The following is a 21,037-nucleotide window of genomic DNA, read 5'->3' as shown; positions in this document are numbered from 1 at the left end:
TTCGTGGCCTTAGCAGCTTCATGCTCTGCCCTCCACTGAACAAGAGACGGCAAACGTCAGTGTATAAGGCAGAGCTAGGGGAGGAGGAATTGCAATGAAGCTCTTTCTGCATTCTTGGAAAATTGATATTAGGACTGTACTAAAAATGAAGGTATTTGTGTTCTTGAAGGAGAAAGCAAAGTGGTATTAGCTTCTATGATGGAGCTCTGTCATAGAAGACAGCCAGTCTTCTCTGTCAGTCAGTGTATCTCTGACTCAAATTCACATGGTGCCTGCGCTCATTAATTTCTTGATTTTCTTTTTCTTTGCTAATCTGCTTAGCTTTTAAATACTTTCCTGCACATACTATCAGAGCTCAATCAAATATAATTGGAAAAATTAGTTTCTTGAGGCGTTGTCAGCCCAAGTCAGATGGGGGTCAGCAAAGCAGTGTGTTGTTCATATGCCTAAGCTCCACCTATCTGAGTAAACAAAATAAAATGCTGTTTGGCCTGTAGAAAACTCAAAGCAGACTCAGGAAGAGGCATCTCTGCAGCCCCAGATGAGTCAGATCTTCTGTCCTGAAGTGAGATCTGTGATCAGGCTGCCCCCTGCACTGAAGGTGGGCAGGGAAGAAGGAACAGGAGCCGTACTGCAGAGCCAACAATTCTGGCTTTGCCGAGTCAGCAAGCAAACCACAGAACTGCTGCTGGTTTGGCCTCTGCCTCTCATTTGGCTTCATCTCGGCAGCCACCCACCCAAGAGGACAGTGCTCTTTTTCTGTACCTGCAGCATGAGCTTCAGGCAAATGCTTCTTATTGGTTCAATCTGCCATGTGTGGGTTGGAAGAAAACATCGCACCCAGAGAACCCATTGCTGCTGGAATTTGCAGCGGAGAGGTCTTGTAGCCAGCTGAGCACCATTCCTGACAGTGTCCATGCCTCCTCTGGTCCCCCCACCCTGCTGGCTTCCATACAGTAGCTGTTGGTGTCTGGGTTTGTCAGGCAGAGATGTCTGCTCTGGCTGCATCTCAGGCTTCTACCCTCACCTCCCCAGGGGGACATCTGAGCTCAGAAATTGCTCACTCATACAGTGCCTCTGGAGGTGCTCTTCACCTAAAAAATTCTCTAACCCTGCCTTTGCAAGATGTTGGGTAATCTAAAATTTTTTACACATGCCTGCAAATGAGGAATCTGCAGTGGTACAGGGGAGTTTAGAGACCAGCTGCAAAAAAAGCTGAAGGCAGGACAGAAAATCCAAGGCCAATATCAGATTCAGCTAATTACATCCTCACTGACGACAGATCCAGAGGTTGTCAGAGAGCCACAGTTCAGCTTCAGTCACTTGGACACCCTTGGGGTTTGTGATAAATAGGATGCTGATTTAAGAGGAGCTTGATAGTGCTGCGCTGAAGTTTGCATTGAAGAGAGACTTTACTACTGCTTAATGTACCTAACTTCTTAAAACTACATGTTTTTAACTGCTTTTTACTTGTTTGTTCCAGGTTGCATGTCTGGTTGGACTTGATGCATGGCATTTGCATGACACTAAACAGCCTAGCTGTGGATGTGTCACTGAGCAAACATGGCCTCCCCAGCAAATACTAACGGCAGTGCTGCAGGTAACCGACCGGCAACGCTTCCCCCTTTGGATTATTAATTAAAAGAATTCTTACATTGTGCGAGCAGGAAAAGGAAGTAATGGCAGTTTAAATACTGAAAAACAGTTTCCTGGTAGATCAGAGCCCATCTGTTCGCCCCCCATCCCCCACCTCAATAATCTTTTAAATATTTATAGTGTGCAAAGTAGTTTGGGAAGACTTAAGGGCTGGCACTCAGTCATTCAGCATGCAGTGTTGTCTGCTCTCAAGGACCTACAGAGGCTTACTCTAGGCTCTGGGAGGCCTAGGGCTTTGCTGCAGAATCATGTGGCTGTTACACTGAGTCTGTAATAATTTGTGAGATTAATCAACTCTTAATGCATCAAATCCCCAGCCCTTCCTGGTCACTCTTACTGATCAGTCTAATTTTTGTTGCTTGCTTATCTGCAAAGCATAAAAACATTTCTCAAGCAATATCCTGAAGAGGTGTTCACTTTTTTGTTATTTTTAAGAACTTCCTGAACTGTCTGTTTTGGTTGTGTATACTCTGTGATATGGATTGCTTGGCATGTTCAAAGGTTGCTGAGGAGGGCTGGCAGGTCAGGAGGGGACAGAAATTGCAGAACAACTGATAACAACACATCAGCAGTGTTCCTCCTGCAGTTATGTCAATATTTTCCTCTTCTGATCACTGCACAAACATAGTTTTAGCCCACTAAAGCTGAGGTTGTTACAGTAGGATTACACGGAAAATGTCAAGTACATGGCAGGAACTTGTGAGTTGCTCACTGTGCTCACTGTAGAATTATTCTAATTAGAGCATGGGATTAAAACATTTTGTGTGCAGGATATTAGAAATATGGAGTGTCACTATGTGCAGTTTATGCAAAACAAGCGTTTTTTAAAAGCTAGCGAAAGTTGAATTAAGTCTTTGAATTACTATTATCTGTTGATGATTTAAGGTTAAATTTACCAATGTTGTTGAATTTTGAGACTGCTGAAATAAGGTATTTCTACTCCCTTCCCCCATCCCCTTTTTATATAATTGGAAGTATATTCTTTAAGACAGAAACCATATCCTTTTGTAACCTTCAGTAACCCTTTTGAGAAGGTGGACTACAAAACCTCTCGTGTCTGACTTAACTGTAGCTGTTTGCTGCCTAAACCCTCCATGTAACTTGACTTTTGTTTGTAATATGCCTTTAACTTAAGTCATGCAGAAAAATTTCCTCTGCTTACAAGGAAAGAAAAATTGTGCATGGAGTGTTACTGATTGCTTTACTAATCTTTTTTCTCCCTGCAGTAGAGTTGTCTATTGAAAAAGTTGGTGGGCTGATGTGTAAGTCTAAAAGAAGCTAAATGCTTGTGCTGTTACTGCAAGATGAAGTTTTAGTTTCAGGATTGTTATGCAAACAAGGCTTCTTGCAGGATAAAGCTGTTTGTTACCTTATTCGTAGAAAGACACTCTAATAAATTATGAGTATTTAATTCAGAACTAAATTGGACAACATTTTGCAGATATTGTCAGGACTTGTTGGCTTTGCAAACCCTTGAGGCCAGTGTTCTAACATGCATCTATGTACGCCTGTGTCTCCAAATCCTCAGCAGTTCATAATAGACAAAATATTGGGTGGCAAATACCTGTGATTTGTTGTGCTGCTGTGCTGCCTGGGAGAGAATGCCTTTGGATGAGCAGGAGCTGATCTGGGCGTTGGAGGTACTGAAGCAAGTTTCTTAATTGCATGGAGCTCTACGAGTGGAAAGACAGACTTCAGGGGTGGTGTTTTCTGCGCCCTCTGAATCAATCAGCAGCAGGAAAAAGAACTAGAAAGACTTGTTAGGGACTACTAAGCCGCATTTATGTTACTTGAATATTTTGGCAAGTCTGACCACATGTTCAGCTTCATTCAAGTATGAAGTGACTAAGAAGCAAGCAGTGGTTTGCTTTGGTTAACTCGAGAATGTGAGTACTTGCACTATCAAATAATTATGCCTATGTGCCATTTCAGTAATTTTTTTCAGTGTACAAGCCTATATGGACTACTGCTGCTGCAGATGAAATCTGTCGGGGAATGCTTGAATTTGGAACTTGTTTCCATGAAAGGATCTAGCTGCTTTGTATTTGCATAGAGATTTTTTTTAAAAGGGATATTTATGGGAAGTAGATTTGCTGTAAATATTGTAGTGAGTGTGTATAGGAGATAAACTACAAAGCAAGTGATGACTTTATCATGAAAGCACCTATCATAAGTTTCTCCGTCTCTTGTCTATCTCAGTAAAGACATTAACCCTAAATGTGGTGAATAAATGACAGAGACTGTGATTTATGCTTCAGTATTGTTTGTCAATAGTTTTGTTTGCTGCTGACTTCAAAATTTTGATCACTCTGTTCACAGTTTCATTGCACAGAGGTCTTGTAGTGAACTGTATTTCTTTGGGCTGCAAGCTTATTTGTTCTTTTTTATCCAATTTGGAAGTTTTTGTGACTTCTTACTGATTTTGGACTAGGCTGTCAAAGCTGTGCTGTCTGCTCAGAAAAGAGCTGAATAAATTGGTGCTTGCAGAAAATTTTGCTGTATTTTATGAGGTGCTGGATAGTGTTTAGTTATAGGTTCTGGATAACTGTTTAGAGTTTTCCCTGGTGGCATGTGAGCTCACTGCTCAGTCCAGTAAACTCACCAGGGTTAAGGAGTGCAGTGCAAGTCCAGAGAATGCTGTGCAGTCATCCAAGAAGCTGCCTTGGGAGCTGGGAAATACCCTGTTGGGAGTCTGCAGTTGGTTTGGTACACGATACAAATTAATTTCTCTTTGCATAGTACAAGAAAAAAATAAATGAGGTGATTGTTTCTCTAAATAGTATTAGTGTCTCCATTAACTGCTGGGTGAAACTTCCAGTAATTGTTAGCTTCTGTGCTTGCTAGGACTGATGCATAATTCATCTATTTAATGAGGCTCTGCTAGCATTTCTGTAGTGATATCTGTAGAAATGTCTCTGAGTCAGCTACAAAAAGCACAAAGCACGAGCAGAAAACTTACAGGGCAGTTTGGAAATAGCTCTGGATGGATTTTCACTCCTTTCACTAACAACCTCTTTGTGAAAACTTGCTTTTCAAAACGCAGGTTCTGAAAGGCACTGCATGGAATAAACTTCCAGTCTAATTCTATTTATTCTGATGTGGAAAACAAGGAAGCAGCAAAACAAACATAGGATTTAGATTTAGAAAAGATAAAGTATTAAAAACTGGTTTTGTCATTAACCATAATAAAAAACATGTTTTATTTTACTTCCCTAAGGACCTTATTCTCTATATCCAGAGACTGGAGAATTGTTAGTTTTTTCTTAACAGACATAAAAAAGCATTTCCACTGTTCTTGAGTAGGATGGGCTGCAGGGGTCAGTATAGCAAGGCTGTTGCACAAACCCTTTCTTTACTTCTGCTGTAAAGCAAATGCATATTATTTTCTGTATGCAGGGTCAGAGATTTCCCTGCTCTTTTCTCTTTCCTCCCTTTTGTCTCTGCCTTCTCCTCAGTGTAGTGTGTGGATTTATGTTTCCATGCCTTCCCACTCCATTTTAACATGCTTCTCTACATACAGAAGCACAGCATCCTGCAAACACATTCATTTGAACTGTTTACCTGTATGTTTAACGCTGCTCCATGCTTTAGATTCCTGCACAATTCTTAAAGCAGTGGCATTGCAGCACCTGTACACCATTTTCACCGTTAGTGCACCTGTAAAGCAAGGAACTGCTGCTGTGATAGCCAGTCTGCAGCTCTCGAGTGTCTTTGCTTCCAGTGTACTCTTTTCACTCTTTTCACTCACTGATCTGGGCATCCACCTCCATTCCTTGCAGCAAGCCAGGACTGTGGGACCAGAGGTGCTTTGATGAGAGATACAAACCATATCTGGACCACTGTTTCCTCTGCAGGAGCTTCTGGTCAGATTTTCTTTGTATCTGAGCTGTTTTCTTAACTCCTACATAAAGTTATAACTATACACCAGTTAGTCAGAGAATGAGGCCATTACGAAAAGCTGCTGCCTGAATTAATTTTGTTTGAGATACTAACGTCAGCATGACTCAAAGACCAAATGTTTAATAAATGTGTTTTCCATCTGCTGGTATATAAATGCTTGAGCAACTGTTGAAAAGTATTATGAAAACCCCAGTTAACTTATTAACCCTTTTAATTGAGGCCAGTAAATACAACATTTACTTAGAGCAAATGTTTTAATCATACACATCCTCTGCATTGATTTGTAACAACTCTTACCAAAGATGTGTAGACACACTTTTCTTTCAGTTACTGTATTATTTGATTTATAGTCCCTCTGTAAATTGATTCCATTTTCTTCATTCATTTTAGGTAATATGCACAGAATTTTGCATTATTTCTTGCCTCATGATGTAAATATAGTCCAAGCAGAAAGTGTGCACCAGAACATTACCGCTGTTACTAATTTGTGCAGAATATCCACCATTCTTCATTACAGACCATCCATCTGGGAACTTACACACCTAAATGAGTTAGCAGTTGAAAGTGTTTGATTGCCACGTAGTAGTCCATCTGCCAGAGCCTTTCCTCCTGAGTGGTGCATGTGCCTGCCCTGGGAGCCAGCTGCCGGCCGCTCTCGCTGCTTCCTGCATGGTGGCTGTCACTGTGGCATGGCTGCAGTGCTACTGCCACAACCAGCTCTGCGCTCAGTAGCTTCTGAGTTTACTTTGTTTAGCAGATGCAAGTGACCAGGATTCAGGAGAGTTTGTCTTTTTACCTAATCAGTCATGCAAGGACAATTTGTTTGAGTCAGGACTGTGTGATGACAGACTATTTAAACCTATTCCTCCCCTACCATGTTCCCTGCTCCAAGCCTGTTTCCAATAATTTTCAGAATTAATGGAGATGGGTGTATGCCCAAGTGTGTGTTTTAGTAGCTGGTGAAAGGCTCCTGCCATCAGGAGAGCCTGCTCCATTGGCCTGCAGTCTTGAGCTTTTGGGATGGGCAGACAGCTGTCACTGGGATCCAGCAGGAGCCTCACCCACAAGTGATCCTGTGAGTCACTCTGGTGGTGCCCAGTATTTAAAAACAAGCTAGGGTGGGACCCTGAAATCTGTGGGGAGAAGGGTGAGTGAGCCTTCAGTGATTTCACATAATCTCTATCGTAAGTCATATCAAAATTTTCATCAGTGCGCTGTAGTACATTCACTGATGCCAGATTTGCCTTAAGGACAGATGGCTGGGGCTGAAGCACGTGATCTCACAATGAATGCATCTTTTTACTTGAATTAGTAATTGCTTCTGCAACTTCTAGTTGATGACTTTAATCCAAAGATGCATTTACCCCTGCAGCAGAAAGCTTAAAAATTTAGTGACTTGCATTTGCCCAACTTAAAGGCCTTTATGGGACTGCAGAGGGCCAGTGACCACACATCTTCTTTTACTCAGGAGTTGTTGCCCAAAGTTGTTGACCAGTGCTACAGGTCTGATTTTGGATTCTGGTGGAAAGGTAGGCATCAGGAAGAAGTACCTTAAATACAAAAAAAGAATACCTTAAATACAGTGTCATTGGAAGTTGGGGACATAGGAGTCTGCTCTGGATAGCCCAGTCCTTAGAAATAGAGATTGCATGTGGTGGGAAAGAGATGGCCCAAGATACAAAACAATGATATGCAGATGCTGATGCTCTGCAGGAGGACAAAGTGGCCTTGAGAAAAAGAAGAGGTTTAATTGACCTGTCTTTTTGTCAGAGATTACTGCAGTTGTGTCTTGTTCTGGATTACTTTCTGGAGCTGCCCAGATTCTTACATCTCACTTAGGCAGAGGACTGTGTTCATTCTCTCTGATGAAAGCTTGCTCATGGAGCAATGCTCTCCTTCCCTGGGATGTTGTGATACACTTGTGTGGGCAGCACCTGGACGTTCTCCTGTGGCCTGCTGCTGCTCCCTGTGGAAATACATGTCCTTTACACCCTGGGAGGCAGCTAAGGGTGCTCATCTTGTATTTTAGGGTTTTCTAGGGACTCAACAGGCACATATTGCTGTTTGTGGTACCATGCAGCCTTACTGAACTGGAGATTAGCAGTGATAAAACTCCCAAGTTCTCATGATGGAAGTCACTGCTTTGCACTGTCTGGTGGCAGCTGGGGTGAGGGTAAGGAGCAAGCACCAGAAACAGGACAGGCACCTGTCACAGGAAAAACACCAAGAATGAACTTTTTCCGGACCTGAAAAATTATTCTCTCTTCATTGTCTGCCTTTCCCCACTTACAAGACACATAACTCAGTAAATTTTCCCCAAAACTATTCTACAGTATTCCTCACTTCCCAGATTATTCTGCATTTAAAAAGCATTTAATGAATAATGCATATGAATCTCCTCCCTGTGGGAAGGGAAGATATTTTATTCACTTTAAAAGTATATAGTCCCTCAGGAAAATTACTTGGATGAAAATAGCCTGATGACAGTTGCTTGTCCTTCTGTTTGTAAACATGTGAGTGCCTACATTTAGACATGTTCCTTACAAAAGGCTTACTATGGAGCAGAAGTCCTTGAGAAGCTTCTTGTAGTGGTCACCTCTCTCCTCCTTCTCTTTTGAGCCATTTGTAAGGCTTTGTATTAGAGATGACAGAAGGGCAGCCCTTCCTGTATCATGTTTCCACCGCACTTTTAGGGGCTGAGGGAGCACTTGGACTTCCCACGTTGGCATTGCTGCTGTATCTCCATTTCCTTCCTCTGGTAACCTGACTCCCCTTGGTAGCAGAGTACTATTTCTGCCAGGATGTCCCAGTGTAACCAGCTCTGAGCTTTGGAACAACAGCATGCTTGTGTCTATCCTCCTCTTTTTATTTCTGTCATTCCCTCCTCTGATTTCATCCAGAAATTACACTTACCACATTGGCAGAAAGCAGTGGTTGACCTCTGCTGTGGGATATAGGTTGGGGTGTCTGGGGGGAATTAGCAGATCTGCCAGGTCTAAAAAGGGCTCTTCTGCTCCCTATCTCTCTAAAACTCTTTAGAGCATATTCTCAGTCTCTTATTTGTTCTTTTTTATCCAATTTGGAAGTTTTTGTGACTTCTTACTGATTTTGGACTAGGCTGTCAAAGCTGTGCTGTCTGCTTAGAAAAGAGCTGAAAACTTTCTTTTTCTGACTCTTCACATAGACTTTGACAAAACTAAATGCTCAGACGCTTGGAGAGGTAGGTGAGTGTGCAATCTAGTCATACTCGTTCATGTTTTCTGTCTGTCCTTCCCTACCTTTTGCAAAACCTTCTGACCCATAGAAGTAGGTAATGTGACCCTTACCCCTTCTCACAGTCCATCCCTTTATTTTGCCCAATGTCTCCTCCCTAGTTATCTTGCACTGTAATTAATGTTTTACAGAACTGTTTCCTCTTTTTTAAATTAATATATTCTTGTATCTTTTTTCTTTATAACAGTCTGTTGATTTCCTTCAACATATATAAGGGCCTGTCTGGGATAGTTTTGCCCTTCTGTATTTGTTTGAAAGCTGCGGGGGGGCAAGGGGGGAAGAGAGGGGCCACAGACTTTTTAATATCTGAGTTTGAAGGTTTGGTCAGATTAGGATGAGGATCAAATTACCTGATAATTGGGAGCAGACAGTACTCCCTATGTAAACCAGACATCCCTTGTCTGGAGCAGTCTCTTACTGCTGAGGGGCATGTTGGTGTATTCCTAGCCCCTTCCCTACCCTTGCTTCACACAACCAACCTCTCTGCCTGGAGCACTGTCATATGGTTTGCAGATCAAGTAATAGAAAGGAAACACTTGTGCAACTCTGCTGCTGTTACTGCAATTTCAGGTCTAATACTAGTAAATAGGTCAATTTTTAACACTTCACGTACACTGCTTCATAAATCTAAAATGTGCAGCTTTCAAAAAAAAACCAGTACAGTGCAAGAAAATAAAGTGAAGCGCATGGCCATGGTTGAAAAAAGTGGACTAATGTTTGCATATGATACAAGCATAAAGGTTAGATCAGGGCAGTCAGGTTTCAAGGACTTACAAATGTCACCAGGGTTTTTTTACTTCAGTAAGCCCATGGCTAAGTCCTTTCTCCCCCTTTCCTCTTCTCCCCTCCCTCCAGCAGATTCTTTAATTTTAGATATCTTTTTCCATATCTTAAGTTACAAAATTTAAAAAAGGTATTCCTGTCTAGAATCATTCTCTTCTCTTCTGCTTCTGTTGTCTGTTTTTTGTATGTGGAGACAGATGGCTGTTACATAGCTTGTAAGATTGTCAGGACCCAAGTGTGCTTACATGGCTGTGCACCCACTGCATCACCCTTTAGACTTTCACCATTCTCCCTCGTCATCATTAGTTACAGGCCTGTTCCCTTCCTCTCTCTCAGACACTGTGTCTGCCGTCCAGGATGCTTGTCCTTCCCTTTTTGCTCCCTAATACTCAGTGCCTTTTTCCAGTGCTTGGTTTCTCCCCAGCTCTCTCCAGGGATGCAAAGGGACTTCTGCAAGTCTGTACTCTGAAGAGTGTAGACTGATACCCAGCCTTCCTCTGCCTCTGCTTCCTCACAACCCATTTTCAGTGCTCTGGAAAATGCAATGTTGACAATTTTGAGCAAATTACTTATCTGTCCCTTTACAGAGAAAAGTTGTAAGACTAAAACTCTGCAAACATAAATGTGGCTCAGCCACCCCATTTCAGCCCACAGAACAAGTCACCATCACAGCAGCAGGAGAGACATCTCTCTGTGAAACTGTATGTAGTGTCTCTTCATCCAGTCCAGCTTTACTGTCCATCGTCAATCCTGCTACTGTGTGATGTCCTGGTAAACTGACCTGATCTCCTTCTCTGACAAGGTGACTTGCTTAGTGGATGAGGGAAAGGTTGTGGATGTTTCTGCCAGGACTAAGTGAGCCTTTGACACTGTTTCCCACAGCATTCTCCTGGAGAAATAGGCTGCTCATGGCTCAGTGGCTTTACCCACTGCTGACTGGGTGAAAAACCATCTGGATGGCCAGGCCTCAAGCTGGAGGATGCTGATGGATGGAGTTACATCCACCTGGTTGCCGGTCACCAGTGGTGTTCCCCAGGGCTCAGTACTGGGGCCAGTTCTCTTTGAGGTTTTTATGGATGATCTGGATGAGGGCATATCAAGCAGTTTAGAGACAACACCAACTCCAGCAGAAGTGTTGATCTGCTGGAGGGCAGGAAGGCTCTGCAGAGGGATCTGGGCAGGCTGGAGCATGGGCCGAGCCCAGTGGTGTGAGGCTCAACAAGGCCCAGTGCTGGGCCCTGCCCTTGGGTCACAGCAACCCCAGGCAGTGCCACAGGCTGGGGCAGAGTGGCTGCAAAGCTGCCACAGGAAAAGGCCCTGGGGGTGCTGGTGACAGCAGCTGAGCGTGAGCCAGCAGTGCCCAGGTGGCCAAGAAGGCCAATGGCATCCTGGCCTGTGCCAGCAATGGTGTGGCCAGCAGGAGCAGGGCAGGGATTGTCCCCCTGTACTCAGTGCTGGTGGGGCCACACCTCAAATCCTGTGTGCATTTCTGGGCCACTCACTCCAAGAAGGATATGGTGGTGCTGGAGGGAGACCACAGAAGGGCAGTAGAGCTTGGGAAGGGTCTGGAACACAAGTTGTTTAAGGAGTGGCTAAGGGAGCTGGAGTTGTTTAGCCTAAAGAAAAGGAGGCTCAGGAGGACTGTATCACTCTCTACAGCTGCCAGAAAGGAGAGGGTAGCCAGGTGGGGGTCAGCCTCTTCTCCTACGGAACAAGTGATGTGAGGCAAAGGCCTCAAGTTGTGTCGGGGAAGGCTGGATAGGAATTCTTCACCGAAATGTTTGCCAAGTTTGGAACAGGCTTCTCAGGGAAGTGGTGGAAACACCATCTCTGAAGGTGTTTAAAAGATGTGTACATGCGGTGCTTGGGAACAGACATGTTCATGTAGTGAACATGAAAGTGTTAATAGTTGATGATCATAAAGGTCTTTTGCAACCTAAAAATTTCTGTGATTTTATGATTCTAAGGAAAAAAAAAAAAAGTCACCAGATATGAAGGCTTGAATTGTCTACTTGCTCCCACAACAAAACTTCTTACCATAAGCTTTCCCAGGCAATCAAATTGGCATTACTTACCTGGGATACACAAAATATCAAGTAGTTGAAGTTCATTCTGTGTGATTCCAAACTAGATGTACACTTAAAAATAATATGGGGAGCATTTATCAGTTGCACCTGAAAACATATATTTGACACTGTGACTTAAAATGCATCCTGGACCACCCCAGCTTGGGAAGTCTCTGAGTTGCAGGTTTCTGTACACCAAGGGAAGAAGTATTTTTGCTTGCTTCTTAGGCCCTTCCAGAGGCATCCGCTAGAGAGGAGATGGCTGTGCAGATCAGTTTCATGTCTGACCTCAGTGGCTAGCAGGTTTTAAATCATTCTGTGGAAACCAGATGCCAAATTCTGGAAGGCTGTAAAGAAAAAAGCCAGAATAGCACGTGCCCATTCTCTCACAAATTAAAATCTAGAAGAACTCCATATCTAGTCTGCATCAAAATGCAGCAGCTGTTTTTGGGGATAGGAACATAAACCTGACAGTAGTGAGTATGGCCAAGCTCTGTTCTCCCCTGAACTGGATCTCTGTAATCAGGCAGATTATTTCATTCTTTCCAAGCAGAGCCACACCATTGCTGAGGAAATGGTCTGTTGGAGGCATGTGTTTTAAAGAGCTGTGTTTCATCCATCGCCTTTCACAGATCCATTGTGCTCTCTCTGCCTTTTGTTTTCAAAAGGGGTGTGAAATAACCTGCTTTTTAGATAAGAATTTATCAGCTGGATGGCTGCCCATGCACCAAACCTTACATTCCCTCTGCTTCGGACCAAGTCAGGTTTTTTAGTCACTGGGGAGCTGTGCTCTGACCTCAGTTTTGTTTCTACTGCAAACAGTAGCTGAATGAGTTTATTTGACATTTTAATGGTCTCAAAGGCCAAGAAAATAAATACGTATATGCTCTTTGCCTTTAGGTTTAGCTGGTGACTCCACATTTGAATTGCTGGACAAGGGCTGATGTACTGATACACGCTTTGGGTTATTGTATGGACTCATGAGGTCTTTTCAGCGTGCTGACTAACAGAGTTTTGAGGACAGTCTACTCAAGGTGCATGACTTGATAAAGTGCCTGTTCAAATGTCGAGCCCTCAAAACTGCAGAGTAATGATAAACAGATGGAGCATGTGTAGACAGCTGCTAAAATCTGTTCTTCTCTAAACAGGATATCATGCTGTCTTTTTTTAGAAAAAAGCAACCATATAATGTTAAGATTTTTTTTTTTTTTCTCTGAGCAGAATCCCAACTGGATTCTGGCCATTCTCTTCTCTTCACCTCCCTATTCCAAGTGTCATGTTTGTTTTCACAACAGAAAACTACTTGGCTATTTTAATGAGCTCCCCTGCTGATGGAGCTAGAGATGCCCACCACTAACACACAATCGTGCTTTGCACTGCTTATTCTCACCTGGCTGGTTGAAAGATAGGGCTTAAAAAGCAGCAAGCACAAAGTGGTGGCTGCAGGCCAGGCAGTGTTTAAAGGGCTGTGAATTGAAAACATGGATTGAGTGTCAGCTACCCTAGAGTTTTTCTGTTTTCTGGCAGAAGCTTCAAACTATGGTTAGGAACTGTTCCCAAATAATATTTTGTGGAGAGCTGCTTTTCTTCATGCATAGGGTTGTTAGAGCACAAACCAAACCCAGTTCATTTAAAATTCACTATCTTTGTGGTCCATAGATGAAACAAGTTGCGTTCTTCAGACTTATTTTGTGAGCTCATGGTTTATACTGGATACATCAATGACTTGTAATTCAAGGAAATAATTTTAAATTACCTAGAGGGCAGAACCTACTTTAGAGTCCAAAAGCTGATGCCTGGAAGTATTGTATATTACTTTGCTTCATATTAAATGCCACTGAAACTATCAAGACATTCAGGAAACACTTTTATTGGAAGTCTGCAATTTTAGCTGAAGGTATTGCAGAGGACTTGGACCTTGATCCTGCCAATTCAGCACAAGATCCTGAAGCACAGCTGTTTGAAGCAAAGCTCTTCCAGTCTGCAATGAACTTGGAAATTGTTTTGAGAATTCATGTTCCCCCTCCCTTTTTATTTTTAACTGTTCTTGAGAATCTGCATGAAAAACATGAAAATAAGGTTATTTTCCTTTAGTCCTGTGAAGTTCTAGGACCTCTGCCCTTGTTAAATGAGTCTGTCACCTTTTAAGAACACTGTTGTAAGTAGAGGTAAAGAGACATGGAGCTGAGGGCTTTGAGGCTCTTTTTATGATCCTGAGAAATGGGTCTTCTTGCATCTAGAATTCCAGTTATCCTTACTTGAGTCAATACTTGGTGTTACATGGAAACAAGAAAATTGAATATGGAAAAACGGTGCATTGTTTTCAAAGTGTTGTTACTAACATGAAGGAAATCTTGCATATTTTGGATGTGTTTTAGAAAAAAAAGAAAACATATACTAAAAGTTTTATTTTTATCCCTCAAATTATAACCTGCATATGAGAAGCATAAGTAAAACAGGGTTGAATGCAACACAGACAAAATTGCAAGCAGTGGTGGTTACAACAAGGGTAATTGTTCTGCCCAAATTATATCAATGAACCTTTCTGTGCTCTCAGTCCACATGTAGGAGTGAGAAATGAGAGGTGGGTGGGGGTGAAAGGCTTGGGGAGGAAGGGAGAGCACAGTGGGAAAGAGAAGTGACCTGAAATTAAAATTCTCTTTTGGGAATTACATCTGTCTTCTTCAGGAAAAAACCACCAAAACAAAAAAATCAACACCAACCCCTGCCTGCCCCCCCCCCCCCCCCAAAAAAAAAAAAAACCAAACACACCAAAGCAAAAAAAAAAAAAGAAAAACCCAGAAACCCAACATCGTTTTAGTGTGTCACTTGGTAGAGTTCTTTTGTCCTGCTACCAGTTTCATGTGTGTTAACCCTTGGGGAGCCAGAGGCATTGTGTGTGAAGTGCACCGCATGTGAAGGGCTGTGAAGGAAACCGCTGGCGCTGGGCTGGGCTGGCTGCCGGGCTGGGACTGTCTCAGGAAATTCCAAATGAGTATAAATAAATGCTCTGTAGCAACCACTGGGCTCCCTGCCTGCTGATGTGTCAGGACTATGCAGTCCCTTTAAGGCAAAGGAAAGTGTGCTTCAGCCTTAATTTGCTGAAAAACGGAACACGTTAACATCCAGGGGTTTGCTTCTCATGGATCGGTGAGTGAGACCCTCGGATGGGCCTGGGTGAGGGGCTGGCTGTGCTAAAACCAGCCCTTGATGTTCTGACAGGATATTAAGTTGGGACGGATAGAGGGGTTTTTTCATGTTTTTAGTGGGGCTGGGTTAGTCGGGTTGTCTCACAAGTGCTGCCATCTGAAGGGAGTTTGCACTTGGGGTTTCAGGCACCTCTGGTAGCCTCTGTGTTTTCATCCCTATATACAGAGTAGTTTGTTTCCTTCAAAAAGCTCAGGTTTTCTCATGGAAGATCAGCATTGTGAAAGCTCTAGAGAAGGGAGTGGGACTGTGCACCTATTTGCTGCAAAGCATCACTTCAAAAGCAGAAAGGTAGCTGTTGCCCTCAAAGCTGCTAATTTTGAGTATTTTCCATAGACTTTCAATTATAAAACACTGGGTTTAGTTATTTTTAAACTTTTTTCAGAAAATCAGTTTGTTGTTCTGAGTTAGTTTAAATGCAGAGGAAAAGCTTTCAATTTTTTTTTTTTTTTTTTTGGCAAATGCAAATCACTCAGGCTTTTGAAGCTGGGAAAGCAATACATTTCTCATAGAAGGAATCAGTACTAGATTAATATAAAGAAGGGGAGGAGGGAACAATCTCCAGTGTTTGAAATATCATACTGATTATGCAGCATAAACCATATTTCTTATGGAGGCAAGCATGTGACAAAATAATGTCCTTCCAGGACTCATAAAAACAAATATTTGTTGAACCATTCTTGCAGAAGACAATTCTTCCATTTTTTCCACTCTGTGCACAGCTGTATGACAAAACTGAAACTGTAAATCAGTTTTAATACTCCACAGCAGGTTTATATCCCAGGAGTCCTGGTTCTTTTCTGATGGTTATTCCTGTTACAATAGCCCTATGTATCTGTTCTCCACTTCTCACCTCTTCTGAGATTTATAAGCACAGAAGGGTAATGGCATTATAAATCTAAATATTTTGGTTTTGTAATTCAGTTGTTCTTGGATAGAAAGGGAATACAGCCTTCTTTGCTTGTGCTTCAGCAGGTAACACTGATGCACCTTTGTGTTAAAAGACGTTTTCAGGCAAACATCCTGCTTACATCCATGAATTCTTTGGGGAGATGATTTGGATATATAAGAAAGGAAGAAAAAAATTGGGGGGTTTTTGCTTACCAGCCTTTTACCTCAGTATTGTGAAGCCTAACCTACTGTGTGGATTCAAGTTCTGGACTTCATAACTACACTTTTCCTTTGTCACTTTTGCTGTGATACTGAAGCAACAGGAGGCGATATACTGTTGGAAGAGTGGGGCAGGTGTGCCACATTTTCAAGGGCTGGCCAGGGAGGTGGGGGAGCCGTGTGGTTTCTCCTGTGTCACAGAGGACAGCAAGGTGCTTCACCAACACTGGGAGTCAACTCGTGTACATCACTTGCTTTCAGTGTAAGCCAAGGTGTTTCTTTCTCAGTTACATTGCTTGACATTAATGGGGCATTGGTGGAGGACGATGTGGGAAGCACATCAGCGAAATGCAACTAAGGCTGTTTCTGACTTGCCTGACAGTGGACGTGCTGGTCATGCTCAAAGCCACAGCTCACCCCAGAGGTGGGGCTGCAACAGCAATCAGCCGAAGCAGCCACTATTTCCAGTTGTTTCTGTCCAGAGGTGGCAGGGCATTGGTAACAGGAGCAGTCACCGCCACGGTTTCTGCTCTGCTCTTCCTTGCTGCTGATGGGCATGTGGCAGACTAAGCTAATGACTGTGTCCCTTCCCACCCATGCCCTGCTTCCTGCCACTCACTGCCCTTGGGACCTCTGAGTCAGACACTGGGATGGAGGCAAAACAGGCAAGCCTCTTAGTTTTTGTGGTTAATGGCCCTGAGGTGGTACACACACAAGATGTTCCAACACAAAACTGACAGATATTGAATTATTCCAAGTATATTAAAAAGTAGATTTATTATCAGCCTCAAATAAAGCAGTTGTCAATAATATAAAGCAGATTTTGTGAATTTCAATAGGGGGGCATTTTGCCGTCACTCTTAAGATTATTGTGCTTTTTACTTCCCCAGGAACATATTTCTCTTAAAAAATATTATCTATTCAGGATTAATTAATTTGCACAATTTTCTTATAGTATGTATTTTCTAGTTTAAATTAACTTTTGTTTGAGCTGCAAGTTTTCAGTTCACAGATTCTTGATGTAAAAGTTTTAGACATTAAAAGGTCTAGAGAGGGTTAAGAGGTGTGTTTTTGGAAGGTGGTTTTTGCTTTCAGCTCACAGAAATAACTTTTAGCTGTGGGTATATGATGTTCAGATATAAATTCTGTAGTTAAGTCTGTTTGTACCATGTGAAAGAAAACACTTAACAGTGTGAAAATGGGTAATGTGACCTTGAAAGACCCTGTTCTAACACCAAAAGGGCTATTCACTAGATATAACCTCCTTTGATTAGCTGGCTGGTAAGCATTCTGAGCATTTTCTATGAGACACCAAAATGCTCTGTTGTAGCTGGCAAAGAGAGCCAGCTATGTACCAAAGAGAAGAATAACAGCTAGAGTCTCTTCTTAACCTCTTCAAGGTTAAGAAATTGTTCTGTGGTTGAGGAATTGAGCCCTGAGGAGGAGGTGACAGTGGGACATCCAGACTAGTGCATCCATCTGATCGCAGTACCAAAGCAAGAGCTGGCCAGTCAGCCTCACTTCAGTGCCAGGTGAGATCATGGAGGAGATCCTCCTGAAAATTATGTACATGAAAAATCAGGAGGTGTTTCCTGACAGCCAACATGGCTTCACTGAGGGCACACCATGCCCAACAAATGTGGGGGCCTTTCGTGGTGGGGTGACAGTGGATGGTTGGATCCACATTATCTACCTGGATTTATGCAAAGTATTTGACACTGTCTCACCTCTCTAATCCAGACACACATGGATTTGATAGATGTATAAAGAACAGACTGGATGCCTGCACTCAAAGAGTTGGACTCAACAACTCAATGTCCAAATGAAGATCAGTAACACCCTCCCAGGGTCAGCAATGGGACTGGCACTGTTTAATGTCTTCATTGGTGACATGATCAGTGGCAGCACCCTCAGCATATTTGCCAGGGATTCCAGGTCATGTGGTGTGGTCAGCACTCCAGGGAGCAGGGATGCCATCCAGAAGGGTTGAGAGGTGGGCCTGTGTCCTCAAGTACAGCAAGGCCGAGTGAAAGGTTCTGGATCGGGGCAATCCTGAGCACAAATACAGGCTGAGCGGAGAATGGACTGAGAGCACCCTCAGGGAGAAGGACTTGGGGATGCTGTTTGACAAGAAGCTTTAAATAACCCAGCAATGTGTATTTGTGGCCCAGAAAGCCAACTGCATCCTGGGCTGCATCCACAGAAGTGTGACCAACAGGCCATTCTCCACCTTTTCTCCACTCCTGTGAGACCCCACCTGGAATACTGTGTCCAGGTCTGGATCCCCCAGCATAAGAGGCATGTGGACCTGCTGGAGTGAGTTCAGAGGAGGGTCATTAAGATGATCAGAGGGCTGGATCATCTCTCCTGTGAAGACAGGCTGAGAGAGTGTGAGTTGTTCAGCCTGGGGAAGTGAAGCCTCCAGGGAGACCTTCCAGCAACATTCTGAGCACATACAGGGGGGCCTGCAAGAAAGCTGGAGAGGCACTTTCTATGAGGCCATGTAGTGACGCTTTTAATGTTATTTGCATTGTGGCTGTGATTGTTTATTCTCCTGTTGCTGTACTCATCCTATTTCTAGAAACAGCATGGTATTAAAAGAGCAGATAAATTCCTTAAATTCCTTCTTTTACCAAAGTTGCATTGTAAATGGGCCATCTTAGCCCAGTGCCCTGGTGTTTGTTCCCAGAGCAAGCAAAACACAGCAGCCATCTGAACCATCACTTTTCAACTGATGCTGCTTATGTTCATTGACTTAAGGTACTACATCTCTGTATCTTAAGAATTGACTGTACTCTGAATTTACTTGATTCTCATTTCTGCAGCTTAACCACTGCAAATACCTGAGCTGGAGCATCTACATTGTGAAATAAAACCCATATAAATACTATACAGCTTCACCCCTTCTCTGTTATTATTACGGAAGTTGATATCCCCCATTTTCTGATTACAACCCCCACCCTAAGCACTGAGTATTTAGATGTCAGATTTAAAAGTCAGCTCTCCAGCTGGGGTGTTGGCATATAAATTTTGAAAAGTAATCTAAAAACTAAGTGTTTTCCCAGTTTTCTGCTTCTCATTTTTTTCCAAATTAAATTTGCAGCATACATTTTACACCAGAGATTTATTTGTTAGGCAAAATGTGCAGTAAATGCTCCTCTGTGACAGGAGAATCCTCCATCCCTCTAAGTGTGGGTTTGGTAGCAGGGCCTGTTCTGGTTTGGACTGTAGTACCCCATACCCAGCAGTATCAGGTGCATCAGGAGTTGCATCACATTTGCTTAGAGCATGACTGCAGATGAGTATGAGCAAAACAGCCTACCTTCCTTACAAGGCAGTATTTATTGGTTGGTTTCTGTGGCAGAAAAAGAGATGAAGGTGTTATCAGCCACATCCACAGCACAGTGTAGCATTCTGGGCAGTTGTGCAGTGTTCTTGTACAAGCAGAGCTGGGCCATCCCAGCCCCACAGCCTTGTGCTGCAGGAGGGGTGGCTGAGGCCAGCACCCAGCCCCAGGGTATGACCATGAGCAGCTTGTTGGCTTGTCCTGCCTGCTGGGCCAGTGTGTACTCCACACCTGAGGTGTGCTTCACATTGCCACTTTGTGCTGTAACTGCAAAGAGAAAATCAAACACTTGATGCTTCTGCTGTGTCTGGAAAAGTACAGAAATTATTTGCTGTTTCTCTAAGTTTTTTCTCTCTAGGTTCTTGGAATTAAAAAAAAATCTTTTAGGTCAACAGTTTAGTTTTTGGACTTTTCCCCACCAGCACTTTTGAAAACAATATAGACCTAGATTGAACTGTTGGGGAGCAAGTAGTTTCATGGCATCTCCTGTATATTGCTAGCCAAGAGAAAAGTGATAAATGAGTGTGAAAGGTTAAGGTCTGTTTTCCAAGAGGTTTTATTGTGGTTGTTTTGTTTAACTTATATTCAAATCCCAATGCTTGAAAAGGAGAATGAAAGAAAAATGGTCAAATATTCAATTTGACTTAAAAAAAAAAAAAAGTGCTTGGCCTCATGAGTTTTGGATCTTTCTAGAAGGTGAAATTGATGTTTATATATAGTAAAATGTAGAAAAAGAAAAGAACGAAAGTAGTATTTTGGAGGTGGGAGGAGAAGGGGAAAGTTCACCAATTTATTCTCTGTTGTAGTAAGGAATCAAAAAGTCAGAACTTTTCTTTTTTAATTCCTTTTCCTGGCCTAGATAAGCTTTCAAATTGAAGTTGAGCATATAAAAATACTGATTGACTCCATTTATCCCAACTATTGCTTCTGCATTTTTTCCTTTGCAACATTCTTTATTAATTGTCTTACGCCATAACTCTGGAAGGAGACTGTTATTCATAACAATATTTCAATAAAACATATTACTTTAGTAGAGTCAAATGCATGATAAAAATGCATTAGAGCAGATAGCATAACCAGATGGAGACAGTGGGCTCAACATATGATATCTGTATTTTTCAAGGCACCTCAGACTTTCAGTGTTGGAAATAACATCTTGTGTTTGCTCTTCTTGGACCCTCCAAGTCAGCTCTACAATAAAGGTTTTCTAGCATGCAGAACCAAAACTCAATGTGTGCCCACACTCCCCTTGCTTTTGTCTTCCTGAGAAGTCCTGTGGCACAGAAACTAAATATTCTATTCTTTTTCCAGTTCTCCTGGTCTGAAAACTGCCATGATTAGTGTGGACTCAGGTAGAGCTGACTTGATATTTTAATATAGTGATGTTTTTGTGTAGTGCATTGGATAGGATATAATTTAATAGAAGTTGGCAAGACTGGAATGTTTGGACAGAGTCAGTCCCAGTGGTACAGAAAGTGAGGAGTACATTTTTTAAACGCTACTTGTGTCCTCCTGCCCATGGTTATCCTGTAGCAGGGAGAGGGAAATGAAGTCTATGTGTACTTTTGGAGAAATGCATTAATAATGACAGTACCACAACAAACTCTCTATGCTTCACAGAGTGTTCTGCTTCACTGGTACTGGATTTAAAACATGATGTGTTTGTGTCTCATTGCATTTGGACTTGATGATCTTA

General features: G+C 42.6%; 1 protein-coding gene across 1 annotated transcript in view; it reads left to right on the top strand.

The window, feature by feature from the left end:
- Positions 1-1,482: 1,482 nt before the first annotated feature.
- The window catches only part of KANK1 (KN motif and ankyrin repeat domains 1), a 50,062-nt gene continuing 30,507 nt past the window's right edge, over positions 1,483-21,037 (top strand). The window contains exon 1 of the mRNA XM_058823527.1: positions 1,483-1,600. Coding sequence (XP_058679510.1) covers positions 1,564-1,600 — 37 coding nt within the window. The 5' untranslated portion in view covers positions 1,483-1,563. The remainder of the gene's footprint in view (positions 1,601-21,037) is intronic.

The sequence above is a fragment of the Ammospiza caudacuta genome, chromosome Z, assembly GCF_027887145.1.
Source record: "Ammospiza caudacuta isolate bAmmCau1 chromosome Z, bAmmCau1.pri, whole genome shotgun sequence".
In the NCBI taxonomy this organism is placed as follows: Eukaryota; Metazoa; Chordata; class Aves; order Passeriformes; family Passerellidae; genus Ammospiza; species Ammospiza caudacuta.
The sequence above is the reverse complement of the archived record's forward strand: the minus strand, read 5'-3'. Positions and strand labels throughout refer to the sequence as shown.